The 24266-nt window shown below is 45.2% G+C and overlaps 3 protein-coding genes across 3 annotated transcripts in view; 1 reads left to right on the top strand and 2 right to left on the bottom strand.

The window, feature by feature from the left end:
• The window catches only part of myo10 (myosin X), a 209716-nt gene that overhangs the window by 56011 nt on the left and 129439 nt on the right, over positions 1–24266 (top strand). The gene's annotated exons all lie outside the window — the stretch shown is intronic.
• On the bottom strand, positions 88–10303 carry LOC119209044 (GTPase IMAP family member 4-like). The gene is made up of 2 exons (XM_037457979.2): positions 10277–10303; positions 88–1949 (listed from the first exon to the last, which is right to left on the bottom strand). Exons 1-2 carry the CDS (start codon positions 10296–10298, stop codon positions 1030–1032), a joined length of 942 nt encoding a protein of 313 aa, XP_037313876.2. The 5' UTR covers positions 10299–10303; the 3' UTR covers positions 88–1029.
• retreg1 (reticulophagy regulator 1) lies at positions 12570–24255 on the bottom strand. The gene is made up of 9 exons (XM_037457945.2): positions 24059–24255; positions 23522–23628; positions 23062–23092; positions 15624–15741; positions 15079–15163; positions 14709–14831; positions 14401–14471; positions 13698–13821; positions 12570–13449 (listed from the first exon to the last, which is right to left on the bottom strand). Exons 1-9 carry the CDS (start codon positions 24253–24255, stop codon positions 12947–12949), a joined length of 1359 nt encoding a protein of 452 aa, XP_037313842.2. The 3' UTR covers positions 12570–12946.

Genomic DNA, 24266 nt, shown 5'->3' with positions numbered 1-24266 from the left:
ACTTTCTTTGAGAAACAATGTCGTGGAGAACAACAGCACAGCGATGGGTCTGACAAACCATGTCCACCCCTCCCGGCAGCAGTTACAAGAAACAGCAGCAGTTTCTATAAACCCATTCACTGATATTTGACATTAAAAAGCAACCTTTCATCAGCCTTTGTATTTTGTCCCCTCATGTAAAGTTATGCAGTTTAATATATTGTACCGTGTCCTCATTAACTACAAAGTAGAGCATCAAAAACAATGTGAAGAACCTGGAAGCACCTTCTACAACACCAATGTCTATAATTTGTGATATGTATGTATTGTACATCTTTTACATTGTTCATTCTGTACACATGACATCCATTGCAGTCTGTCCATCCTGGTAGAGGGATCCTCCTCTGACGTTCTCCCCAAGGTTTATTCCCTTTTTTCCCCAAGGAAGGGTTTTTATTTTCTGGGGAGTTTCTCCTGAGCCGATGTGAAGGTTTCAGGACACAGGATGTTCTATGTGTACAGACTGTAAAGCCCTCTGAGGCTAATTTGTAATTTTGGGCTGAACAAAATAAAATGAATCAGGCTTTTTGGTTTCTCGAAGCAGGTTTGGCTAAATCACCATAGCAACACATCCAAAAACTTGAACCTGCAAAAAACAACACCAAAATGTGACGATACATTATTTTATTAACATGTTATTATTTTTACACCTTGGCAAGCGGAAGGGACAGGTGATCCAGTTAAATTAAATAGGGGCAACGGTGGCACATGGAGTAGAGAAGGTGCACCGGGAACCGCAGGGTTGGTGCTTCAAACCCTGTTGGTTTCCATCTGCGGCCTCACAGCTAGAGTACAATAAATGACCATCTGCACCTTTCTAATATTTATTTAAATTCACACAAGAGACATTTCAATGACACTGAAAATTTTGAAAATCCCAACTAACTCCCAACTCATTTCTGTATAATCAAACACTTATTTAGTAAATGTTGTTGTCACGCAACAGGTCATTAATGAATCTCAAAGCCAAAGCTTCATCAGAAGATATTTCTAAAGAATCGTACATGCAGAGCTTTTCTCAGCGTTTCGTCTGGCTGAAGTTTCCTGCTCCTTCCTCAGTTTTTCACTTTTCTCTCTAATTTCTCTTTCACGAGACTCCACTAACATTCTCTGCTTCTCCAGGTCAGCCTCTGCTTCCCTCATTTGTTGGTCATACTTTTTCTTTATTTCCTTCTCAAGTTCCTCCTGCTCTTTCCGCATTTGTTCTTTTTTCTCTTTAAGGATTCGTTGTTTTTCCTTTTCAATCTCTTCCTCTGCTCTCTGGAACATCTCAGTGGTGTAATGGTTTCCTCCATTCTCCTCCATCATTTTCCTGATCTTGTTGAGCAGCTCTGTGACCTGCGACTGATCCTTCGTCCCGTTATCAAAGACGTGGTAGCGGCCGTTGTATTTGGCCACAAGTTCCTTCAGTTCTTCGCTCTGCTGTATGAACTCCTCGATAGGTTCCCCTTGGAGCAGATTCCCATGGGTGAAGAGAACCATGCTGTATCTGTCTGCACCTTCTCCAAACATCTCCTGGATCTTCAGCACCGTGTTCTTCTCTTCCCCTGTGAATCTGCCCAGTGGGACGAGGACCAGGAAGACATGGGGTCCAGGAGAAGCATAAGATGTGCACCGGCGCAGATCTTCATAGGTTTTCTTCTCATCATACTTGGTGTCAAACAGACCCGGAGTGTCAATAAGAGAAACCTTTTGCCCGTTCACTTCACCAAAGGCCTTTGCACAGTAGACGGTTAACGAATTAGGGGAGAGCTTTGATTCAAAGACCTTTTCTCCCAGGATGGTGTTTCCTGTGGCGCTCTTCCCAACTCCAGTCTTCCCCACCAACACAATCCTGAACTCCTCGTTGTTGTATGTTGTGTTGGTTGAGGTTCTGGTGTTGGAAGGTGTGTGAGACTGATCCATATTGACTGAAACACAAGAAGGAACAAATCATGCTTTGTGTTTTCATAACATGTTGTTCAGTTCCACAGAAGACTTCCCATGAAGAACCCTTGGTGACTGTGTACATTCTAATGGCGTGTTTCCACCGAGCGGCAGGGCCGGGTCTAGGCAGGGGCAAGAGGGGGCCTGGCCCCCTCAAATAAATGTTGTGCCCCCTCAAACTAAATCCCCCAAAATATAATAAATTTCATACATTTTTTATTATCTCATGCTTCTCTCCTCGGCTCCACTTCTTAATGTCTCAATGTCTTGCTTGCCCCCTCAAATGAAATAAGTGTGCCAAGCATTGAGACCACAGTACTTTACAAGGCACTTGTTCAGTGTACCCGCATCCTAGTGAGTGAATTTGTCAATTAGACATGGTAAAAGGTGCTGAAGCACAATGCCCCTCAAGATTTGTGGCTGCCTGTCTAGACCTTGAGAAAAGTACCAAAAATCCGGACCGTACCGTACCACTTTTTGGGTACCCTTCCGTTGGGGTACCTGAAACAGTTGTTTGGTACTAACGGGTGGAGCTAGACTCACTGCAGAAAATTGATTGGTTGAAAGATTGTCGTCATTTGCGCGTGCCGCAAGGGGAAAGACAACACACGAGGCGCTATTTTTAAACTACAACACCGTCGCAACAATGTCGCCGCGCAGCATTTACTTTAACAGCCACATATCAAAACGCAAGAACTGGATTGTGTGTTTGTCGCGCCATAAGGTTCCTCTGAACCCTCCTGATGCAGCTTTGTGGTATCAGTGTGTGTTGCATTCAATGAGCCGTGTGTTGTGAACTTCTTGACTCAGTCTGCAGAGCCCTGAAACGTCTCCTGCTTACAACCTGCACTCTGATTGTTTATTCAGTTCATTCTATTGAACATGTCGCTATTACAAAGCGCACCAAATTTAAAAAATGTACGTCTTTGGGTCCCCAGGAATGATATTGCAATAGAGACATAGAGATTCCTTGTTTTTATGGTTAGATATATCTAACTTAACTTAATGTCACTTAAATATCCATCTCTATAAAAAAAATGAATTGGTGTAAAACTGTGAAAGAGTGGCGGCTCCAGTAATCAGACACAATTATTTTGAGTGAAATTTATACCAGTAAATCTAGGAATCCACCAGAAACGACTGAAACTTAAGATCCTGAACTTAACAAAGTTGCCAGAAGCTTTGACTGCTCTCTGACCCAAAATGGGGTAAAAAAGGTTAATCCAGCCCAATGTCTTAAAATCAGGATTAAAATAGGAACAAAATATTAACATGTCTCATGAACAAAGATACAAATTCTAAATACAGGTGGATATTGACTTACAGTGTTTTCCTACCCCCGCCATGATTGAAGTGAAGAGAGTTGATGTTCTGTTTTGCAGTGAAATAAAGTTGAGACAAGGAAGCATCTTTATATAAAACGTTAATGTAACAAACCACACCCATAAAACTCACCTGTTTTACTTTACAGGCTGTTTTACAGATTAAGCCTTAAAGGAAAAGTACTCGGAGCAAAGTTTAAGTCTTTAAGATAAGATATTTCTTTATTACTCCCACAATGGCGAAATTCACAGGATCCCAGCAGCAAAGTGGACAGTGCACACAAGATAGATGGTAACAAAACAACATTACATGAGCAGCAGTAATAAGTAAGTAGGTAAATGTATAATAAGACGACCCCTGGGGAGACCAGGGAACAGAGGAAAAACAACCCAGATTGAAAAACAAGTGGTTCAATATATGTAAAAACTTTGGCTCGCAGCTACAACAAAACCGGATGTTATGTGTGCTCTAAGATGCCCTATGCCTCAGATCAAGTTACACTGCATTCTACTAGAAATGCTTTGCGTCAATGGCTGGTAGTGGACATCAGAAAGCTAACATAGTCATAAATGACACAAACCCCTATGCCCCTGGATTAGAAGAAGGCGCGTGTTCCCAGACGTTTTGGGTGTCCTGGAATTACACAGTGAAAGGAAAAAACATCCCCCAATCGGTAGTCATTGATAACGGCCAACACAGCGTTACGAGCAAGAAAAATGTACCGTATACATGGGAAACACAACTAACTGTGCTCAGACCTTGGTACACGGGGAGGGCGCCCCAGTTAAACTGGACGGCCCCTCAAATGGCACCTACATAACCCAAGGGGGGTGGTGGCTGTGTGGTAACAATGCATACTTGACCCTCCCAGCGGGGTGGTATGGAGTGTGTGCCCCCATATTTGTCTCAGATCACACAGTGTTTATCTCTGGAGAGCAACCCCTCCCGCGAGCAAAGCGCAGTGTCCCAGTAGTGGCCGCCCACGACCCGATATGCAGAGATGGGGACTCAAGTTTGAGTCACACAGTGACTTCAGACTTCACTTGAGACCCGTCCTCAAAAGACTTCAGACTTGACTCGGACTCGAGCTTTGGGACTCGTGAACAATGTTTAATTTTAGGTAACATCTGATGAGCTCGCTATACCGCTCCCTCCATTACCTGCCTACGTAACACGTACATTAACATATATTGCTGGCTGCGCATGCGCGGCCACACACGAGGACATCTGATTACCCACCCTGATAGGTGAGTAAACATGTTCAGATAAGCAAGCATTGACCATCTACCGCAGGGATGTCAAACTCATTTCAGGTTCGGGCCAGATACTGCCGACTTCGACCGAACGCGGGTGCTGACGGGAGGGGGGGGGTGGCGCTGGCGGTTCGGCCGACGGTTCGCTGACGTCGGGACGTATGCACTCCAGTGGCGGACCGTCTACTCTGCGTCTCCTTAAACTGTCTCTGCTCTGCTCACTGAAGCAAAACAATACGTGGACAATAAATATCAGAACCAAGAGCAGCGAGTGTAGTCACCTACTGCTGCTAACACATCCCATAGGACCAGGATCAGGACTCGAAATTGAGACTCGAACTCGAGTGCGACTTAAGTCACACACACAGTGACTTCAGACTTGACTTGAGACTCGTCCTCTAAAGACTTTAGACTCGACTCGGACTCGAGCTCAGAGACTTGTGAGCATCTCTGCCGATTTGGGGAACAGACGTACCCAGTGAATACAAACACTGGCGGGGACGACCAAAAAGTGACGATAGCCCTGTTTCCATGGATAGGGGTAGGAAAAAACATGCTAAGATTAGAAACCGTTGATTACCGTCTCGGTCTGTTTATTAACAGCTCTATCCTTATTGAAGAAACCCAGAACTGCGAAATCGACAGTATTCGCACAATGGTGCTGCAAAATTGTATGGGACTCGATTTGTTAACTGCAGCATCCAGTGGTACCTGTATCCTCCTAAATACGACCTGCTGCACCTATATCACTGATGATGTCCACTCCCAGAACATGACAGACGCACTAGGCCACCTGACCCAACTGCAGAGGGCTATAGTTGCTGACCATCGTAGGCCGTAGTGCGAACAGGTACGATATGCTGTGGTCCGGCACTTGGATTCAACTCCTCGTGAAACCGGGAGTAGATTTTTGCCGGGGCCTCCTGATATTTTGCTGTCTTATGACCTGTGTTATCCCGTGTATCCGCTCAATGATTACCAAATCTATCAATGCCTCAGAAATCTCCGTTGCCATTAACAGTGTTGCCCTAGCTCACTATGTACCGCTGTCCCGACAGGACCCAGAGGAGAATGACAATGTTGAACCGAGTTCAGTGTGATGTACCTGTTTTAAACTCCTTTGTAGGAACGAACAGATGCTGATATAACGAGCTTGCCCGTCCACGGTCCTAACCAAAGTATTGCCAAAATTGTGTTAAGTAAGATATGCAAACAATAAGTCACAAAGCATAAACAGGAGGTAAATGATAGGGCACGGTGGGTGATTATCATGCTTTTGGAACATCTTATTCTAATCTATCACGTGCAGCTGGGGAGTGGTACAGCACCAACTGACTGTAACACAGGGTGTTGTACAACATATCACGTGCACAACATCTGCACAATATCAATGTATATGTATAAGGTCCAGGTGGCTACATTTTTTTTTATTCAACCTGTAAAGGATTGGCAGCCATTAGTCACACCCTCAGATGTCCTATTGAATCTTTAGACATGTTCAACATCCATTTCTCCTGCATTCAATAGTTCCTTATGTTAATAGAAAACCATAAACCCTGCTCACCCCTCCCATCAGCATTTACAAGAAACTGCACCGGGTCCTTGAGCCCTGGTGAAATCTTAACCCGTCAATGATTAACAAGTTAAATTAAAGCTGCGAGCAGCGATGAACAGGCCTTTGCCTCTCCTTGCATGTCGGGGGGCAACGGTCAGCAGGACACGCGGTCAAAAAGAGACTAAAGAGACAAAATAAATCACTCTTGGGGCTGGCATTCAAACCTAAGTCGGTGGTTTCATAAACAGAATCCACCAACACTAGGCCATTGGCAAGCTGCAAAAGACCTGCAAAGAGTAAATGAAATGTAGGATCACCTTCGTTCAGTCAAGGCAAAGGATGACAGCTAAGCACACCACTTTTGCTCCATCAAGATAGTTTAACCTTTTAACTACATACACTGGACTACTACGTGGCTGTCTTCCTGAAGAGAGCTTTGCTTAATTAATTAAATTAATACATTTAGTAAGATATGCTTCTCCTCCAGGACATTATATATTGGTAAATTCAAATTGAATCAGTTGAGGCATGTACTTTCAGCTAAAAGTAATATTGCAATCTTAAGGCAGTGGAGATTCCAGCAATGTTGTCAATGGTTTGTCAATTCAGGTTGATGACAAACCCAGGTCTAGAGATTCCAAAGCATCAAGCCAACCTCTACAACACAGGACTTGTTGTGAATCAATGATCAAAACGTCACTAAAATAATTTTGATCGCCCCCATTGAGTCAAGGCAAGATTGATCTCCATGGGCCTTTCAATATGTGGCGTGACAAGTTCTTTACCCAGTTCCTTAATGAATAGCACCAAGGAAAAGACGTAGAGTCACCGGATGGCGCAAGGTTTGAAATCTATGTATATAAGAGAATGTACTACCTGCAAACCGAGTGTGATCTAAATGATGTGTGTCACGTCAGCTATAATATCCAGACATGGCATGAGGTAATGGGTCATTGACATTTTGACGATATCTTGAAACTGCAGGACGTGACAGAGGGCAAGCACATTAAGGGTTCAAAGCGCAGGCCTGATAAAGAATGTGCAGTATGCATAGAGGGGAAGTTCACGCAGACGAGAAACAGAGATCCGACTGACAGAGTAAAGACACAGGAGCTAGGACTGGATCCCATAGGAGGTCGCGATAAGGAAGTAGAGACTTCACAGCCTAGTGTACCGAACACCGATGTATTGACTGACGGTACACAATCCGCATCAGAGGACGACCGCGAGAAGCACCCTACTGTAACACCACATGACAGTGGGAGATACCCTACCAGAGAGCGTAAAGCCCCGGGGTATCTAAGAGATTATTCTCCGGAAGATGCTGATGACGACAGTACCCTCACTAGTGTAGACTATTGCTACCGAGCAGTTTGTGGTGTACCTCTGACCTTTTAAGAGGCCATAACATCAACTGAGTCCGGAAAGTGGAAGAAAGCAATGGACGAGGAGATGAGGTCCCTAGAGGACAACCAGACCTTTACCCTGACTAAGCTACCAGAGGGCAGGAAAACAGTGGGAGGAAAATGGGTGTATTCGATCAAGGGAGACATTGACGGAAACGACCAGTACAAAGCTAGGTTTGTAGCGAGAGGATACAGCCAGAGAGCAGGGATAGATTACGGCGAGACGTTCTCACCAACAGCAAATCTGACAAGTACACGTGTAGTGATGCAGAAGGCAGCCCAAGACGATTTGATTTTGCATCAAATGGATGTGAAAACAGCTTACCTACACACCCCCATTGATCGAGACATCCACATGGAACAACCTGAAGGTTATGATGAGCTGGTGTATAAACTAGAGAAGTCATTCTACGGCTTGAAGCAGTCGGGGCGAAATTGGAATGAGATGCTCCACACGTACCTAGTAGATGACAACTTTATTCAGAGGTTCCTTGTTTTATGGTTAGATATCTAACTTTACTTAACGTAATGTAACTTAAATATCCCTCTCTATACAAATCAATGAATTGGTGTAAAACTGGGAAGGAGAGATGGCTCTCAGATCCAGCTGTCAGACACAATTATTAAGTGAAAATTATACCAGTAAATCTAGGAATCCACCAGAAAAGACTGAAACTTAAGATCCAAAACGTAACAAAGTTGCCAGAAGCTTTGACTGCCTTTCAGCTAAAAGTGGGGCTAAAAACAGAAAATCCAGCAGATGGCATCACAACGCATAGTAAATAGTAAACAAATAGATGATAAGTACAGGTGGATATTGACTTACAGTGTTTGTTGCCCACACCTGAGATGTTTGAGATAAAGAATTGATGTTCTGTTTTACAGTGAAGTACAGAAATAAAGTTGAAACAATGTTGCATCTTTATGTAAAATCTACACGCAACAAACCACACCCATGAAAGTCACGTGTTTTACTTCACAGGCTGTTTCATAGATTACATCTTGAAGGAAAAGTATAAAGCAGGGTTGAGGTGTTTTTTTTAAAGTATCCTTTATTTTGTATTACAGACAGTATTTCCTTTATATAAAGGAAATAAAGCATACATTCTCCACCAAATCCATAAAGATACGATAACTGAATGCACCTTCCTTTTTTCTATTCAAGTCAAGGACATTTCATTCATTCTAAATAATAACCTCAGTCACAACCTGAACAGAATAAGACTTAATATTTTTATTTATATAATCTTTAGGGGTGTCAAATGATTAAAAATTTTAATCAAATTAATCAGAATTTTCAGTGGATTAATCATGATTAATCACACCTGAATCCTAACCATTTTTTCTTTCTGAAATGCATACTAAAGATAAATAACAGGACACAGATACATAATTATCATTATTATTATCATAATTATTATTTTTTACATAAATATATGTTATTGATATTTGATTTTTTAATTCATTCCAGAAAATAATCAAATCAATGTTATTTGATAAGTTACAGACTGATTTCCCTGCATGGCTCTAGAAGGGTCTCGAGCCTCTGCAGTTTATCCCACTCTGCTGCGAGTTTGTGCTCCTGCGATGACCAGACATGACCAGACATGTCAACCCTCCCGATGTTTCAAAGCCCCCCCCGAAAATCTCCCGGACCGACCTTTCTCCCGATTTCCACCCGAACAACAATATTGCTGCACCACCCGTCACTGGGCGCGCCGTTTCAGACCGAACAATAATAAAGGTTACACCTTGAAGTCGAGCGCGGCGATTAGAACGACTGGCGCTGCAAAGAAATCCGCTACCACCCCCATTTCAGTGTGAAATATTCCCATACCTGGGAGGATTTAGATCGCATTGGTTTCTCTTCCTCCGCATGTTTCAGAACAGCGCTGCTCTTGCTCTGCTGGGCGGAGCTTTTCTTCTTCTCTGTTCTGCTGCGCGAGAACGGGGGGGGGGGGGGGGGGGGGGAGCGGGTCTCTGGCGCAAACAACTTGCTGAACCTGACGGCCTGACATATGCCTGCAGGTGGCAGTAATGTGTTGTATAGGATGAAGTGCATTCCCTAGAAGAAGAGGTTCTTTCCGGACCTGAATAATTTGTCACACTGCGCATGCGTGAAATGCGTCAAAAAAATTGACGTAATTAACAACAAACAGCTAATTAACGCCGTTAACGCGCTATTTTTGACAGCCCTAATAATCTTTAAAGAATTGACAGCCATGGGGTACACATCAAAGAACCGAAAAGAGACAAGGACACACGGTTTAAATACAGTGGGAAGGTGCAGGTGATTGGACACCGGAGGAAAAAATCAAGGACACAGCAGACTGAGGTGCTAACGCTGAACACCTTTGACCACGCGCAGTAAAAGAGAAGGTGAGAACCTGATCAATGGTGAACGTAATCGTACAGTCCGACATCGAAAGACTTTGGGTCGATTCACACCAAAAACCTCAGAGGTTAAAAGGAATGTGAATATTTGTTCATAGCGTACAAAAAGGGTAACTACATTCACAAATCAAATATTGGATTACACTTCGTGATTAACAGATAGACGTATGTAGTGTATGTGCGGCTGAGTATAGGCCTGTTTCCTTTGACCTAACCTGGTAAACCAGACTTCACTGAGTCCTCCCACCTGTTGCCTGGCAACAAGCCGCCTCCTCCTTCGCTGCCGGCGTGCAGCCAATTGGTCATTGTGTTTGGAGACAAAAGGGAGGAATGTGGAAAAACAAGTTTTCTGACAACAATGAGAGAGTCGGCGTACTCACGTTTGTCTCTGGCGGCGGCCATGTCTGGGTCTCAGAGGGCTGGGTGGATGTGAAGCATCTGCCATAGCAGCGCCGTATAGAAGCTCCACTCACCAAACCACACCCACGTAACCCAACCAGGGCCGGAGAAACCGGTGGGTGTGGTTAGGGCTGGGCGATATAGACCAAAAGTCATATCCCGGTATATTTTGGCTGGATATCGATATACGGTATATATCCCGATATTTTCTCCACATTAAAGGGGAGAAAACCTGAACGCAAATGTCAAAGCCAAATATGACATGTCATCATTTGTTTAATTGAAACCAGCTATTTCAGTAAGGAGTTGCAAAATCAAATAAATAAAAATGAAATTAAACAATAAACAAATGCTTAGCCGTTCAAATAATAATATGTAAACATAAATAGTGTATTACAGGACTATTTTTTGAAAACAAAGCTCCATAAGGTGCACATATAAATACAAAAATATCTCCCAGTCTTGAATGAAGTGAACTGTCACGCTCATGTAGGGCTCACACGTCCTGCTCGACTACATATCGCTGGTCAATGCAAAATGGGTCACATGAGCGAGCCGGTCAGCAAGGCTCTGCCTGACTTCAGGATACATTTTTGGCAGGACTTCTCTTGCAAAGTAGTTGCGACTGGGAAGCTCATATCTCGGGTCAATCGTTTTCAGGAGCATTTTGAATCCGACTTGTTCAACAGTTGCAACAGGGACCATATCTTAAGCAATGTGGTAGGACACCGCTTTCGTTATAGTACACCCACCACGTGTCACTTTTCTTTTCATAAGGCACACTGCGAAAAAATGGGGTTTGCAGTGAGCTTTATTTCGGGGCTGGAGCTTGTTCGGGTTGTTTCTGGCGTGCGGCTTCTGCAGCGCGCAGTTTCACACACTCTTCGTATAGCTGTTTGTGCCGTTGTTTTTTTTGGGGGGGGGGATGCTAGAGGTCTACGGAGTGGGGGGGCAGCGCACAATGAGCAGCGCCAGCCTCACTGCTCATTTTAACAGATACGTCACAACTTCACAACAACCGGGAGTTTTTTGCGCGTCATTGACTTAGCAGGCTGTGGTTGGTAATCGGGACTGGAGCTGTCCCAGCCGGGACAAATCAAAGTTGCCCATAATTTGGGATGTCCTGGGTAATACGGGACGGTTCGCAGCCCTACTGTAACCTGTTTATGGCACTCCCCACATATAACGTTGTTTTGTTGCTCATCGGATACTTTAAATCCGAACAATCTTAAAATTACTGAGCCACTGCTTTTTTTTAACGAACCAATTGCTCCTCCGCACGCTGCGCAGACGTTGTTGCTTCCTCCCACGTCCCATGACGTTTGTGTCCTTGCCCCTCCCCCCTTTGCGCGTGAACGAGGATGGGCGGGGCGAGGGCGAGAAGCAGTGCAGAGCGCTCCGGGTCCGCAGCTTGCTTTCAGAGCGCAAAGCCTCCGAAATATATCGATGTATGCGAAATTGTCCAATTCCATATCCCATTAAAAAATATATTGATATATTCGTTTATACCGATATATCGCCCAGCCCTAGGTGTGGTTCAGCTTCTTCTTTTAAACATTACGTTTTCTTTAGCTAAAAGCGACTTTCAATGGGTCTGAACCCTGACGGTTCAACAACAAGAATTTAAGAAAGTACAATTACTTCAAGAAAGACAGAGATTTCAAACAAATGAACCTACAGATGAGAATTACAGCTTTTTATTGTTTAATTACATAAAAGTACATTTTGTTAATGCATTTTGGTTCTGATAGAGCGTTTTGAAACTAAGTTTAAAGGACTTTTCACCACAATACAACTGGATGATCAATTAAAAAAATAATTTAACGGTAAGCTAAATATCAAAACATGTTTTATTCATTGAAGTCTGAACTTGCATGAACTCAGGAATATTCACACCGTTATCACATGAGAGCTGGAGATGAACTGCAGCCACTACGAAGGCCTCGGATCAGCTAATATGTCATTGTTAGAGTTGCCAATACAAGGCAAAGCAGGATCAATATGGAGGATATGTTGTACATCGCTGTGTGTCCTTATCATGACACATCGTATTTTAATGTAAAGAGACGTTACGCTTCAATCCCTCTCCTTTATTCAGTGATTTCATGATTGATGCTCATCAATGTTTAACAAGTTAAATAATAATTAACGTGCAAATGGAAATAAGCCATTAACTTTTCAGTGCAGTTCATGTTTGGGGTCATCCTGCGAGGTCATCATCACTTGACCCGGGTCTTTCAATTATGTTTAGCCTCAGTTTATGAAATTAGCTAAACTTCCTCTACTACCTACATTTTTCATGAAATTCATGCATATAAAATTTAAAAAAGGAATAAAAAAAAAACATTTAAGCACTAAAGAGTTTTCTGAATGCCAGCGATGGTCTACAACCCCCTGTTGCATTCTGGGTAATGTAGTCACTCGTTACTGTCGTCAGTTCAGCACGACGCAGAATCTAATGAATGAATTCATAAAAATACAGATTGCAACTTTCTCCTTTCTCATATTTCCTGATCTGTCTGATTTTGTGTGGTCTGGACTGAGATGATCGGATTAAACTGACAAACTGGTTTCAATGGTTGACGTTGTTTCTACAGGAAATAATCATTTTATCTGTTTTCTCCTCATGCTTCCCCCGCACACGCCGCTCTTCAGTGGCGCCTCAGGAGTTTGGAGAAGAATCCCGTGGAGGCCGGCTCGCCGCTCCCGGCCCGAGCCCCCCCCTCGGCCTTCGCCTCCCCCAGGCCCAGCGCCCCCCCCAGCTGCTCCAGCTCCGACTGGTCCAGCAGCTCAAAGTCCTCCACCTCGCTGTCCGACTCCTCCGCCGCCTCCAGCAGCCGGGCGGCGTCCGGGAGTCGGGGCGGCGCCTCCGCCAAGCCCACCGCCGCTTCGATCCGCTCCTGCATGGCGGCCGTGACGGCGGCGGCGATGAAGTCGCCCGCCATCTGGTTGACCAGCTGGAGGGCGGCGGCATTGGGCAGCCCCCCGTGGGGAGGGGGCGCGTGCTTGGATTTGCTCGCCGCCCGCGGGGGAGGCGAGGAGAGGCCGAGGCTGAAGTCGTCCTCGTCGTCCTCGTCGCCGTTGGTCGTGGCGCCGTTGTCGAGCGAGGGGAACTCCGGGAGGCCTCCGGTGAACGCCTCTTCTCTGTCGAGGTCTGAGGGGAGGAGAGAGATGACATCAGGATTAGATGAGAGGCAGCAAGGAGACGAGGAGAAACACACCTTCAGGGGCTCAGAGGTCAATCAGGACCCTTCAAATAAACAACTGTAACGTGGGCGGTGAGCGAGCAGCAGGTCATTGGCCCGCTGTGAGCTACAGCGTCCCCACTTTCAAACCGCCATCATTCCTTCATCTCGATCTACGAAAAGGTTCTTCTGGGTCAAAAAGGAGGACTCAACGTACCCTCTGAGTTCTCCGTCTGTGGCGTGTGTCCCTCTGACAGGTTAAAGGTGCCGTTGTCCGTCCACGTCACGTCGGACGCCTCCGTGTCCGACACGGACATCTCCTTACACACTGTGGAGTCCAGCTGCAGGAGACACACGGAGACACGTAACAGGCGGCGTGATTACAATGGAACAGAAACACTTTGCTGTGAGCTTTAAATCCTCTGAAGCAGAAGCACAGCCGTCTTCTGGACAATTCTTCTGTACATTGTGGACGGATGAGTCGAGCCTTTCAGGTCTGTGGGAGCTGCGATTAGGACTCAACACCAGCTCCACCTGCTGCCAAGTTTATGGAATTAGTTTGCTTATTGGTGATCAACATGGATCAGCTGATGGAGATCAGAGTGGACTACAAATCTTTTAAAGTAAGTGGACTTTGGACAGGTCTAAAAACGAGTCCTTATGTTTGTGTCCACGTGTCTGTTCTCAAGCCACAGTCCTGCCGGCTCGCTGACTCCTCCCTCGGCGTTACATGCACTTTATTAACCACATCATCAAGGATTCGATGTCGCTGCTTAGTGGACGCTAATCCGTAGCCCGCCGTGTGCCTTGAAGAGCCTCGATGTTGATGTGGATCATGTGCACTGGATTTCAATTCTGCTCTAACGACGCTTTCCAGTCAACACGTGCGTCATTAGATTGAGAAGAGACGAGCCACCGACCTTAGGAAACATGGAGGAGAGGTCCGACTCCACGCCCTCGTTCTCCGTCTCAGACCGACGGATTCTGTTCTCTGAAAGGAAGGAAAACATGAACGTCACTGATTTATTTTTCTACTCCAACACAAAATGTAAAGGTTTAGGTCATGAATACAGACATAATGAACATTTCTATGATTAAATATCTGGAATGCTTCCCATCTTCACCCCGTTCATTAAAGGGCTTCCATCTGCTGTTTCGTTGCCACTTTGAAAGAGATGTAGGCCAGAACTTGTTGAACAGATTACATGTTGACAGGCTTCATACGTACCATGGTTCTCCTTGATCCTATGAAGGAACTCCCCGATGCCAAAGTCCAGCTTCTGCAGAACTGGCTCCAGCCACAAACCGACCTCGTGAGAAGAGATCAGAGGCCACAGGAAAACGCTCAGCACTGCACGGAGGGAACACACGAGGAACATCAGCGTTGGCTTCCATAGAAACCCTTTTAGACAACATGGAACTGTCACAGGTCCATTAAGGTGAGCACAGAAAGCAGACATGATGCTTTCTATTCCATCTGATCGCTGAATATCAATCAGCGAAACCCTTGAAGAACAAAGATGACATTTGTATGATCCACTACATGTAACCAACATGGAAGTCTACAGCACGATAGAAACAACGTGAGCAAAACTCACCGAGAACATACGAGATAACGATCCCTGGAATGTAGCGCCCTAAGACGGCGAAGAAGGTGCATAAACTGCAAACCAGCAGGCAAAACTAGAAGAGACAGAAGACATTAGTGGTAGTAGCATCTCAGTATCACAGTAAGTATCAGATAGCGTCTCAGCTCGCTCCTAAGAAGTGAAACGACAGATTGATGAAGTCACATTTATGTCTGCATGCAGCTTCCTGTCTCAATGCTATGCTAAGCTAACTGCCCTTTGCCTTCATGCAGCTTCCTGTCTCAATGCTAAGCTAAGCTAACTGCCCTTTGCCTTCATACTTAGAAAGCACACAGCCAGAGTTGTATTGATCCTCTCAAGGTAAGCAATTCCAAAATTCCTGAACATGTTCCCAGTGTTCATTCTTTACGACGTTACGTTGGGTGTTCACTCAAATCTCCTGATCCCCATTAAGTCCCAGCCCCATTAATCTGCTGGTAGCCTGACAGCCACATGCTTCTCCCTTGGAGCGATAACTCAGTAAAGAGAGTTCACTCGCAGGTCATCGGCCTCACCTTGCCAGGGTTTTGCTGCTTGAAAGCCGACGTCTCCTGGAGGAAGAGCTTGAGGGAGTCGCCAAGTTGAGGTCCAGTCCCAGAGGGGCTGACCCGACCCGAGTCGATGATCTCCCAGCTGAAGTAGAGAAGGAGAATCACAGTGATTGTCGTCTCTAAGAAGCATGTGTGATGAGTGTCTGATCTACTAGGATCAAGTGTCAAGGCTATAACTTTGTTCTGTTTTTCCCTTATTATGTCTTGATAAATAAAGCAACTTGGTTTATGTAGCCGGTCAGTTTGAAAATGTTGTGTAGTGTCTGTGACATTTGGGATTGAAGAGGTTTATTTGGAGGGCTTAAAGTGATACTGGTTGAGGGTCATTGTTCAAATTTAGTCAAAGTAAAAAAGCCTATCCAATGCAGTGTCATGGTCTAAATTAAGAAGCCTCCTATGAAGCCTGCGATGTGACTTAATAGACAGGTGGCAGATGGGAATTGGAACATGAACGTGTTTTCCATGCGGCGGTTCTGCTTGGCCACCTGGTGAGGTATGAAACTTTCCCCTCCGCCTCCAGTCTTCCCAAAAAAAGCTTCTCCTGTTTAAGCTCTGCGGTCAGCCCTCGTGCTCACGTCGCATAAAACAGCTATAAAAATAAAACACGTGCAAGTCATGTGGGATAAATAGATGCGACCGCTGCTTCCTCTCTTAGCAAACCAACACTAAACAAATGTTGTTAGCATTCAAGAACAACATGTCGCTTCATGTTTTAGAAGCCAGTGGCTGAAGAAATAATCCCACTGGGGTTCGGATCAGATGATCAGGTGTCAACGCCCTTTCACCAGATTAATTCAAAATGTACTAAATCTAAGTCCAACAGAGGATGGGAACTAAGTGTCCGTTGGAAGCAGCTGTTGTGGGAACAGCTGTTGTGAAATCACCATGGAGATCAAGTTCCCAAAATGCCAGGCGAGTTCCCACCAGTTAACACAGCTGTGAGCTTCTGCTGCTGGTTGGGAAACGTGTGATTGTTGTCGTAAGGACGGTCTTTGTTTCATTAGAAAAGGTTCTTTCCCTGGAGTCCACTATGTCAGGAGATGTGAGGACATGTTGTAAAATTACATGGATATACTGTAAACCTCAGTCACTAAAACCACATATTCATTGTCAATGTAATTGTGTAGAAGTCTGTTAATCCCGTCATCCAAACAGAAGTGAAGAACGAGTCCTAAAAACATCAAGAGAGTCACCTTTTTACGCTTCACGTCCTTTGTCTGAGAAAAGGTCTGGTTAACAGGTCTTAAAAGGTCTGGTTAACAAAAGCTTTAGAGATTCAAACGTTCTGTTCCACGGCATTAAGTTTCGTGAATTTTGGCGCCTTAAAGGCAGTGGAAGTATAAGACGACTAAAAGTCATCAAGCTAACCAGCCTTTAGACCCTCGTTGACTTTACCCAACCCTAAATGTGTGTTCATCCGATCTTAAAGCTGGTGAAATATTTTACTGGATTTAACTTGGGGATCTAGGCACTCTAGGGGTCATGAATGTATTCACCATCATTAATGGAATTTGGTCCAATAGAGATATTTGGACCGAGGTGTTGGACGGGCCAAAGTATGTTATTCATTGTCCCTATAAAGAAACACCAACAAACACTTTACATCCAAAACCTCGATCCCCTCCCAAAGGTGCGTTTGCCCAGCAGAAGCTACACAATCTCACCAACAACCCCCCCTTACACCCACCGTACCCCCCAGCTCTGTTACATAACCCTTATGACGAAAGGCCAACCCGCTGCTCTGCTACTTGACTTCCAGGCACATGTCCCTCACAGGAAGTTGATTTTCGGAGAAACATGACGGGTCGGATATGTGACAGTGATACCGTGAAGTAATTATAGCAGACGTCTCACTGGAAAGAACTGCAGGTCTACTATAAAGTACCGAAAAGATGCAAGACATCACGGATCAACTATATATATATATGTGCTCTATGAAGGATTGATCTATATATTATATATTACCATCTTTTGATACTTTTGATACTGAGAAATGGATTCATCACGTTTCAAAGCTGCGGATCATTTCGGATCACTGCCCCCCCCCCCCCAACTCCCCCCTGTGCGTCCACCAATCTCAAGACCTCAGTCGACACTACAGCGTTAAAAATGTCAAACTTTCTTCTCAGGTCTCCCAGTAGGACTCCCAGACGGGGACGGGGGCACATGAGTAGCTGTTGGGCAGATGTCCCTTTATACCAGACCAGTAATCTCTGAAACGACCCTGGAGCAGCAGGTCTGAGCCTCTAACAAGCCCGGCGACGGCGCTTTATAAATAGAGCCGGACAAACAATGTGAGGAATGGCGGCAAAAGCTTCCGAGCTCGCCGCTTGTGATTGGGAAGAAGGGGCGTCAATATGTGTACGTGGGTGCATGCCGCGGAAACCCCTCCTCTCGAGCGACTGATACCTGTTTATGCTGTGCGTACGGACAGATATACAGCGAGCTGACATTAATGGAGTGAGAAAGCAGTCCCAGCGGATCAAGTTTACAGTAAAATGCTATCGCAAAAGGCCAGTAAGCCACCAGGGGTTGTGGTGGGAGAGATGGGGAGCGATGACGCAACACTGTGTGCGGGCGGCTCTCCGTGTAGATCCATTCCATGTGGCTCACGTTGTTGATCTGTTTGTGTGGACGTTATGAGTCAAACGTGCATAACAATTTGAGCCAATTTCATGACTTGAGGTATGTTCAACTTTAAACTCATTGCACAACTCCAAGAAATACAAGATTGCATCCCCTATTTGATAGTTATTCAAATAAAGAATTTCTCAGTTATCACCTTTCAATCTCAGTCTTCAGTTAATGGTAGTGAGGGAAACTGAGTAAATTATTCCTGGAAAGACCAAAAATATATTTTTAAAGAACCATTCATCAATTTCCATTTATCGCTGTTGTTTTTGCACAGAAGAAATCTGTAAAACCTTTTAATCCAACAACTAAAACCAATAGAAGGTAAAAAAAAAAAAAAACCTTTGACATTTGGGTGAACAGAAACTTTAAGTTGATGTCTAAATTATTCATTAGATCACACACAAATCCAGTCATACCTCATTCCTGTCCCATGATCTTCAGGAGACATCTCAAGAGCTTTGGGTAATTTCAGAAGATCTGAAGACGCCTTGAAAGGAGGCCAAGCCCCGGATAGTCAAGATGATAGTAACAATTAGAACTTGTCTTCGCGGTGAGAAAAAAATGCCGCCACAAACTCAGGTTGAGCCAAACTCAGGTTGTCTACGTGCCACACGGTGAGGACGCCGCTTGTGTTTATACTCAATGAAGCCATGGTTGGAGTATTTCAAGTGGCCTCGTCTAAAAATAACCTGGTCACACAACATTCCAACTGGCAGCAATCAGGAGGTCGGGGTGTGTGTGTGTGGGGGGGGGTAGAGACAACAACACCCTCATACACCACCACCAACCCCAATACCTACTTCAACCCCATCAACACCCAAGCAACAAGATCAACCTTGTTATCATCACCACCAACAACCTCAACGCCAAAGCCAGCAACCCCTTCAACAACATCCTGAACCCCACTACCAACCCCACCACACTATCAGAAACCTCAAAACCACAAGACCACCACCACCAACCTCAACTACACTATCAGAAACCTCAAGACCACCACCACCAACCTCAACTACACTGCCAACGGCACCAACCCCACCACCACCAACCACACCAACAACAACAACCTCAACCACACTATCAGAAACCTCAAAACCACAAGACCACCACCACCAACCTCGACTACACTGCCAACGGCACCAACCCCACCACCACCAACCTCAACTACACCACCAACCACACCAACCCCACCACCAACAACCTCAACCACACTATCAGAAACCTCAAAACCACAAGACCACCACCACCAACCTCAACTACACTGCGAACGGCACCAACCCCACCACTACCAACCTCAACTACACCACCAACCACACCAACACCACCAACAACAACCTCAACCACACTATCAGAAACCTCAAAACCACAAGACCACCACCACCAACCTCGACTACACTGCCAACGGCACCAACCCCACCACCACCAACCTCAACTACACCACCAACCCCACCACCAACAACCTCAACCACACTATCAGAAACCTCAAAACCACAAGACCACCACCACCAGCCACAACTACACTGCCAACGGAACCAACACCACCATTACCACCCTCAACTAAACCGCCAAAGGCACCAACCCCACCACCAACAACCTCAATCCACCAATCTGCAAATATTACTTTAATCCATTCAATAAACACTGTCAACAACAATTCGGCATATGTAAAGAAATCACTATCTATCCCAAAGATGAGAGAATTTATCATATTACAACCCTGTTATTGATTTAAATACCACATTCTTAAAGTAGTGTCATTGCCATACCCTCTTGTTGAAAACTCTGCACTTTTGTACAATAAAATGTGTTCGTCAATATAAATTGTACACTAGTTATAATTTCCCTCACAATTAAATCTCCATAAATACAGGAGCAGGCGATATTTGACAGCGTCACGGTCGTTACTACACTTCTTCTTTCTTGGAAGTTTGATTCATGTTTCGACACCGACTGTTTACTCACACGGCCGGTTGGTTGTGTTGTTCCGTGCCCCCCCCCCCCTTCCCCCGCTGAATCAGTTCAAGCCAGAAAAAACAGCTGAGTCACACACACACACACACTGCTCAGGTTTCACAACTGCTAAGACATTGTGTGTTTGTTGTGGGGACAAACCCAAGCTCAGCCTCAAAGCCACAAAACAAAATCCATTTATTCAAGTCACGAGACGTTTGTCCACATGTCGCAGTGCTTCATACTCAGAGATGATGTCGTGCTCTTTATGCAGGTGATACTAACTTCATCTCTTTGAGTCAGAATCACATTTTTGTGAAATGTAAGAAGAGACATATAACAAATAACAATCTGTATAAAATGACCTCATTAGGTTTAGGCAACACAACTGCTGGATTATGTTATTTGAGACATTGTTATTGTTTTTGGACATGACACAACATTGAACAACAGCCAACGGACCTTCCTGCTGAGAACCTCTCCACACCTCCTACGTTTCTTTGGAACGTAGGAGTGAGCTATCAGTTCCGTACTGAGTACCGACACCCAGCCGCATGAAGACTCTTCTTCAACGACTTTGAGAGAGACGCACCTGTCGGAAAACTAGACTCTTGTGAGTGCACCTCTCAGGTTTTATATCATCTGATATCTCTGTCCCACACCCGGCAGGGAGGGACACTGCTGGCATCCAGATGACCGCTCGCATTTTGGGTCAGCGGCTTATCTCCCACAATCCTTCACTCGAGCCTTTACAACTACTTTAAAGACACCTCTGACAGACAACAGCAGGTGACAACAACACAACACCAATCACCCCGCTGGTCAAATGTCAGCGAGAGAGAGGCGGCGAGGGAGAGACAGGAAGTGTGATTCAGCCTGTGTGAGTACAGCAGGTCTTCAGTCCTCAGTCTGTCGGTGGGAAATCGACCTTCAAAGAGAAACACTGAGCGTTGAGCCGATTTCAGGAGATTCCGACATGGGAACATTTTGTGTTCATTAGTGGGGGTTTTTGTGTTTATCACTAATGTCATGAGACAGAAAACATGAGCATCTGAAAGGATTAAGAGCTGCAGACTTTGAGAAGATCCCCGACCACAAAGACAGACCTGAAGGACCAAACAACACCAAGCTGACCCACGGAGGAGAGGGAAGCTAAGCTAACCCAGCTTGGACCTGAGGCTCCTCTGCTACCCAGCATGCTCCTGGCTTTCAGATTCTCCAGGTCACAGAACAATAAGATGGATGACAGCAGCAGAAGGTCTGTGTCTTCACAGAGACCTAAAGCCATCGTGGTCCAGGATCACGCTGCTGTTGATGGGAGGCATCAGAGCAGAGAGCTGGATTCTGATTGGACCAGAGGAGGAGGACTCTGATTAGACCAGAGGAGATGGACTCTGATTGGACCAAGAGGAGGTGGACTCTGATTGGACCAAGAGGAGGTGGACTCTAATTGGACCAAGAAGAGGTGGACTCTGATTGGACCAGAGGAGATGGACTCTGATTGGACCAGAGGAGGTGGACTCTGATTGGACCAGAGGAGGTGGACTCTGATTAGACCAGAGGAGATGGACTCTGATTGGACCAAGAGGAGGTGGACTCTGATTGGACCAGAGGAAAAGGACTCTGATTAGACCAGAGGAAGAGGACTCTGATTGGACCAGAGGAGGTGGACTCTGATTGGACCAAAGGAAGAGGACTCTGATTGGACCAGAGGAGGTGGACTCTGATTGGACCAGAGGAAGAGGGCTATGATTGGACCAGAGGAAGAGGACTCTGATTGGACCAGAGGAGGTGGACTCTGATTGGACCAGAGGAAGAGGACTCTGATTGGACCAGAGGAGGTGGACTCTGATTGGACCAGAGGAAGAGGACTCTGATTGGACCACAGGAAGAGGACTCTGATTGGACCAGAGAACGAGGACTCTGATTAGACCAGAAGAAGAGGACTCTGATTGGACCAGAGGAGGTGGACTCTGATTGGACCAGAGGAAGAGGACTCTGATTGGACCAGAGGAGGTGGACTGTGATTGGACCAGAGGAAGAGGACTCTGATTAGACCAGAGGAAGAGGACTCTGATTGGACCAGAGGAGGTGGACTCTAATTGGACCAGAGGAAGAGGACTCTGATTGGACCAGATGAGGTGGACTCTGATTAGACCATAGGAAGAGGACTCTGATTGGACCAGAGGAGGTGGACTCTGATTGGACCAGAGGAAGAGGACTCTGACACACTTTAATACTTTTCCCAATCGCTCCATCGTTGCTTCTCTTGCTTCCAAAGTGATCGAAGGATTTTTGGTGACTTGGAGCTCCGTAAAGGATTAGATTACATGGTCACATGTGACCAATCAGCTTCAGCGGGCAGCAGGTTCTCAACTTTCCGCAGATTTCGGTATGATTATTCGACCCGCCAGAGCTCATCTCTGGTGTGTGATTCAAGTTTATGAAAATCTTTAAACATCATCCAGAGATTAAGAATTGAGAGAAGACAAAGTTTGTGTTCCTTCGTGTTAATGTAGATACAATTCATAATTTATACCTTATACTTTGCAAATAAAATAAGTAATAGGAGTATTTTCTATTCATTTTTTCTATAACTATTCATTTTACTTTAAATGTTTTTTAAGGTCCTAGTTTGCAAACTAGACCATAAAATAACCCAGCGCTTGGACCCCGCCCACCAACGGTTCTAAACCAATGAGATGATCCCTCTCAGATGGGTTTTTGGACCTAAGACCAACACACACACACACAAACACACACACAAACACACACACACACACACACACACACACCCATCACTTGCACTTGGGAGTCCTACCTTGCTGTCATGCTGCACCACAAGTGAGCTCCTGTAGGAGAGAAGACATCTATTATTCAGGAAGGTCACTTCAGCACAACATGTCATAATAAAGAGAGTAAATGCCTGATGAGATAAATGAGGCTGCAGTATGAACAGATGATCAATGACAGGACATGTTGTCATAAATATTACACGTTCTTGAACGCTTAAAGAGCTGCTCATAACATATTTATTACAAACGGGGCGGATCAGACTATCGTTACCGCCTAGTAGGAGCTGTACCAGTACTATGTTCCTTCACTGAAATCAGCCCTTCTGAAGCCTGTGGACATGTTGAACTTCATAGGACTTCAGCCTCAAATAACCAGGAACTCTCAAAGCCACGTTGTTGCTACTGGTTACATTTTTATGGAGTATTCGTAACGAAATGTAAATACAAAGTAAATACACAACTAAATAATTTGATTTTTAGGGATACCTGTGGATCTGGACCGGGCGATGTCCCTGGCGGTTACCGTGACGACCAGCAGGGCCAGGATGGCGGCCAGGAGGCTGCAGGCCCGGAAGGAGCTGAAGGCCCCGAACCTGAAGGGAAGCAAAACAAGCGTCTGACACTTCATTTAAACTTTTTTCAATGCAACAATACTCGTAATAAAGAAAAATATATTGTTTTATTATTATATTGTTGCTTTAACGATTAACAGAATTTCAATCAGCAACTATTAGGATTATTGACTAATTAAAAGCTTTTTCTTTTCTACGTAAGAAAAACAGCATGTTATATGTTTCGTATATTATAATTATATTATAAATCATTTGAACCCTAAAAAGCCTGAACGTAATGCGTCGAGTTTAGTTGGTCTTTTAATTTAACAATTTTTAAAAGTAACATTTAGTTTACTAAGATGATACATATAGGTTGAACAACCAAAGCAAACCCAAGAGCAAACATCTCCTGTGAGTGAAGCTGAAGCCGATGGAGTCATCTTAAAGCGCGATGCGTCATGCCGCCTACCAGAGCACCGCGTTGGCTGCAGCAAACAGCGCGGAGGTCCTGCACGGTCTCTGCCTCCAGTTCACCAGGCCGGGGGGGCGACACCCCGCGCCGCCCGCCGCCGTCTCCTGCCGGCGGTCTGCCCGGCTCGGGGGCCCCGGAGGCCCGGCGGCCGCCTCCTGGCACCCCGCGGTTCCCGTTTCCCGGCTCCCCGACATCGGAACGCGAC

This window comes from Pungitius pungitius, chromosome 15, assembly GCF_949316345.1.
Source record: "Pungitius pungitius chromosome 15, fPunPun2.1, whole genome shotgun sequence".
Taxonomy (NCBI): Eukaryota; Metazoa; Chordata; class Actinopteri; order Perciformes; family Gasterosteidae; genus Pungitius; species Pungitius pungitius.
Note: the sequence above shows the minus strand (reverse complement) of the source record. Positions and strands in the feature narration are given on the sequence as shown.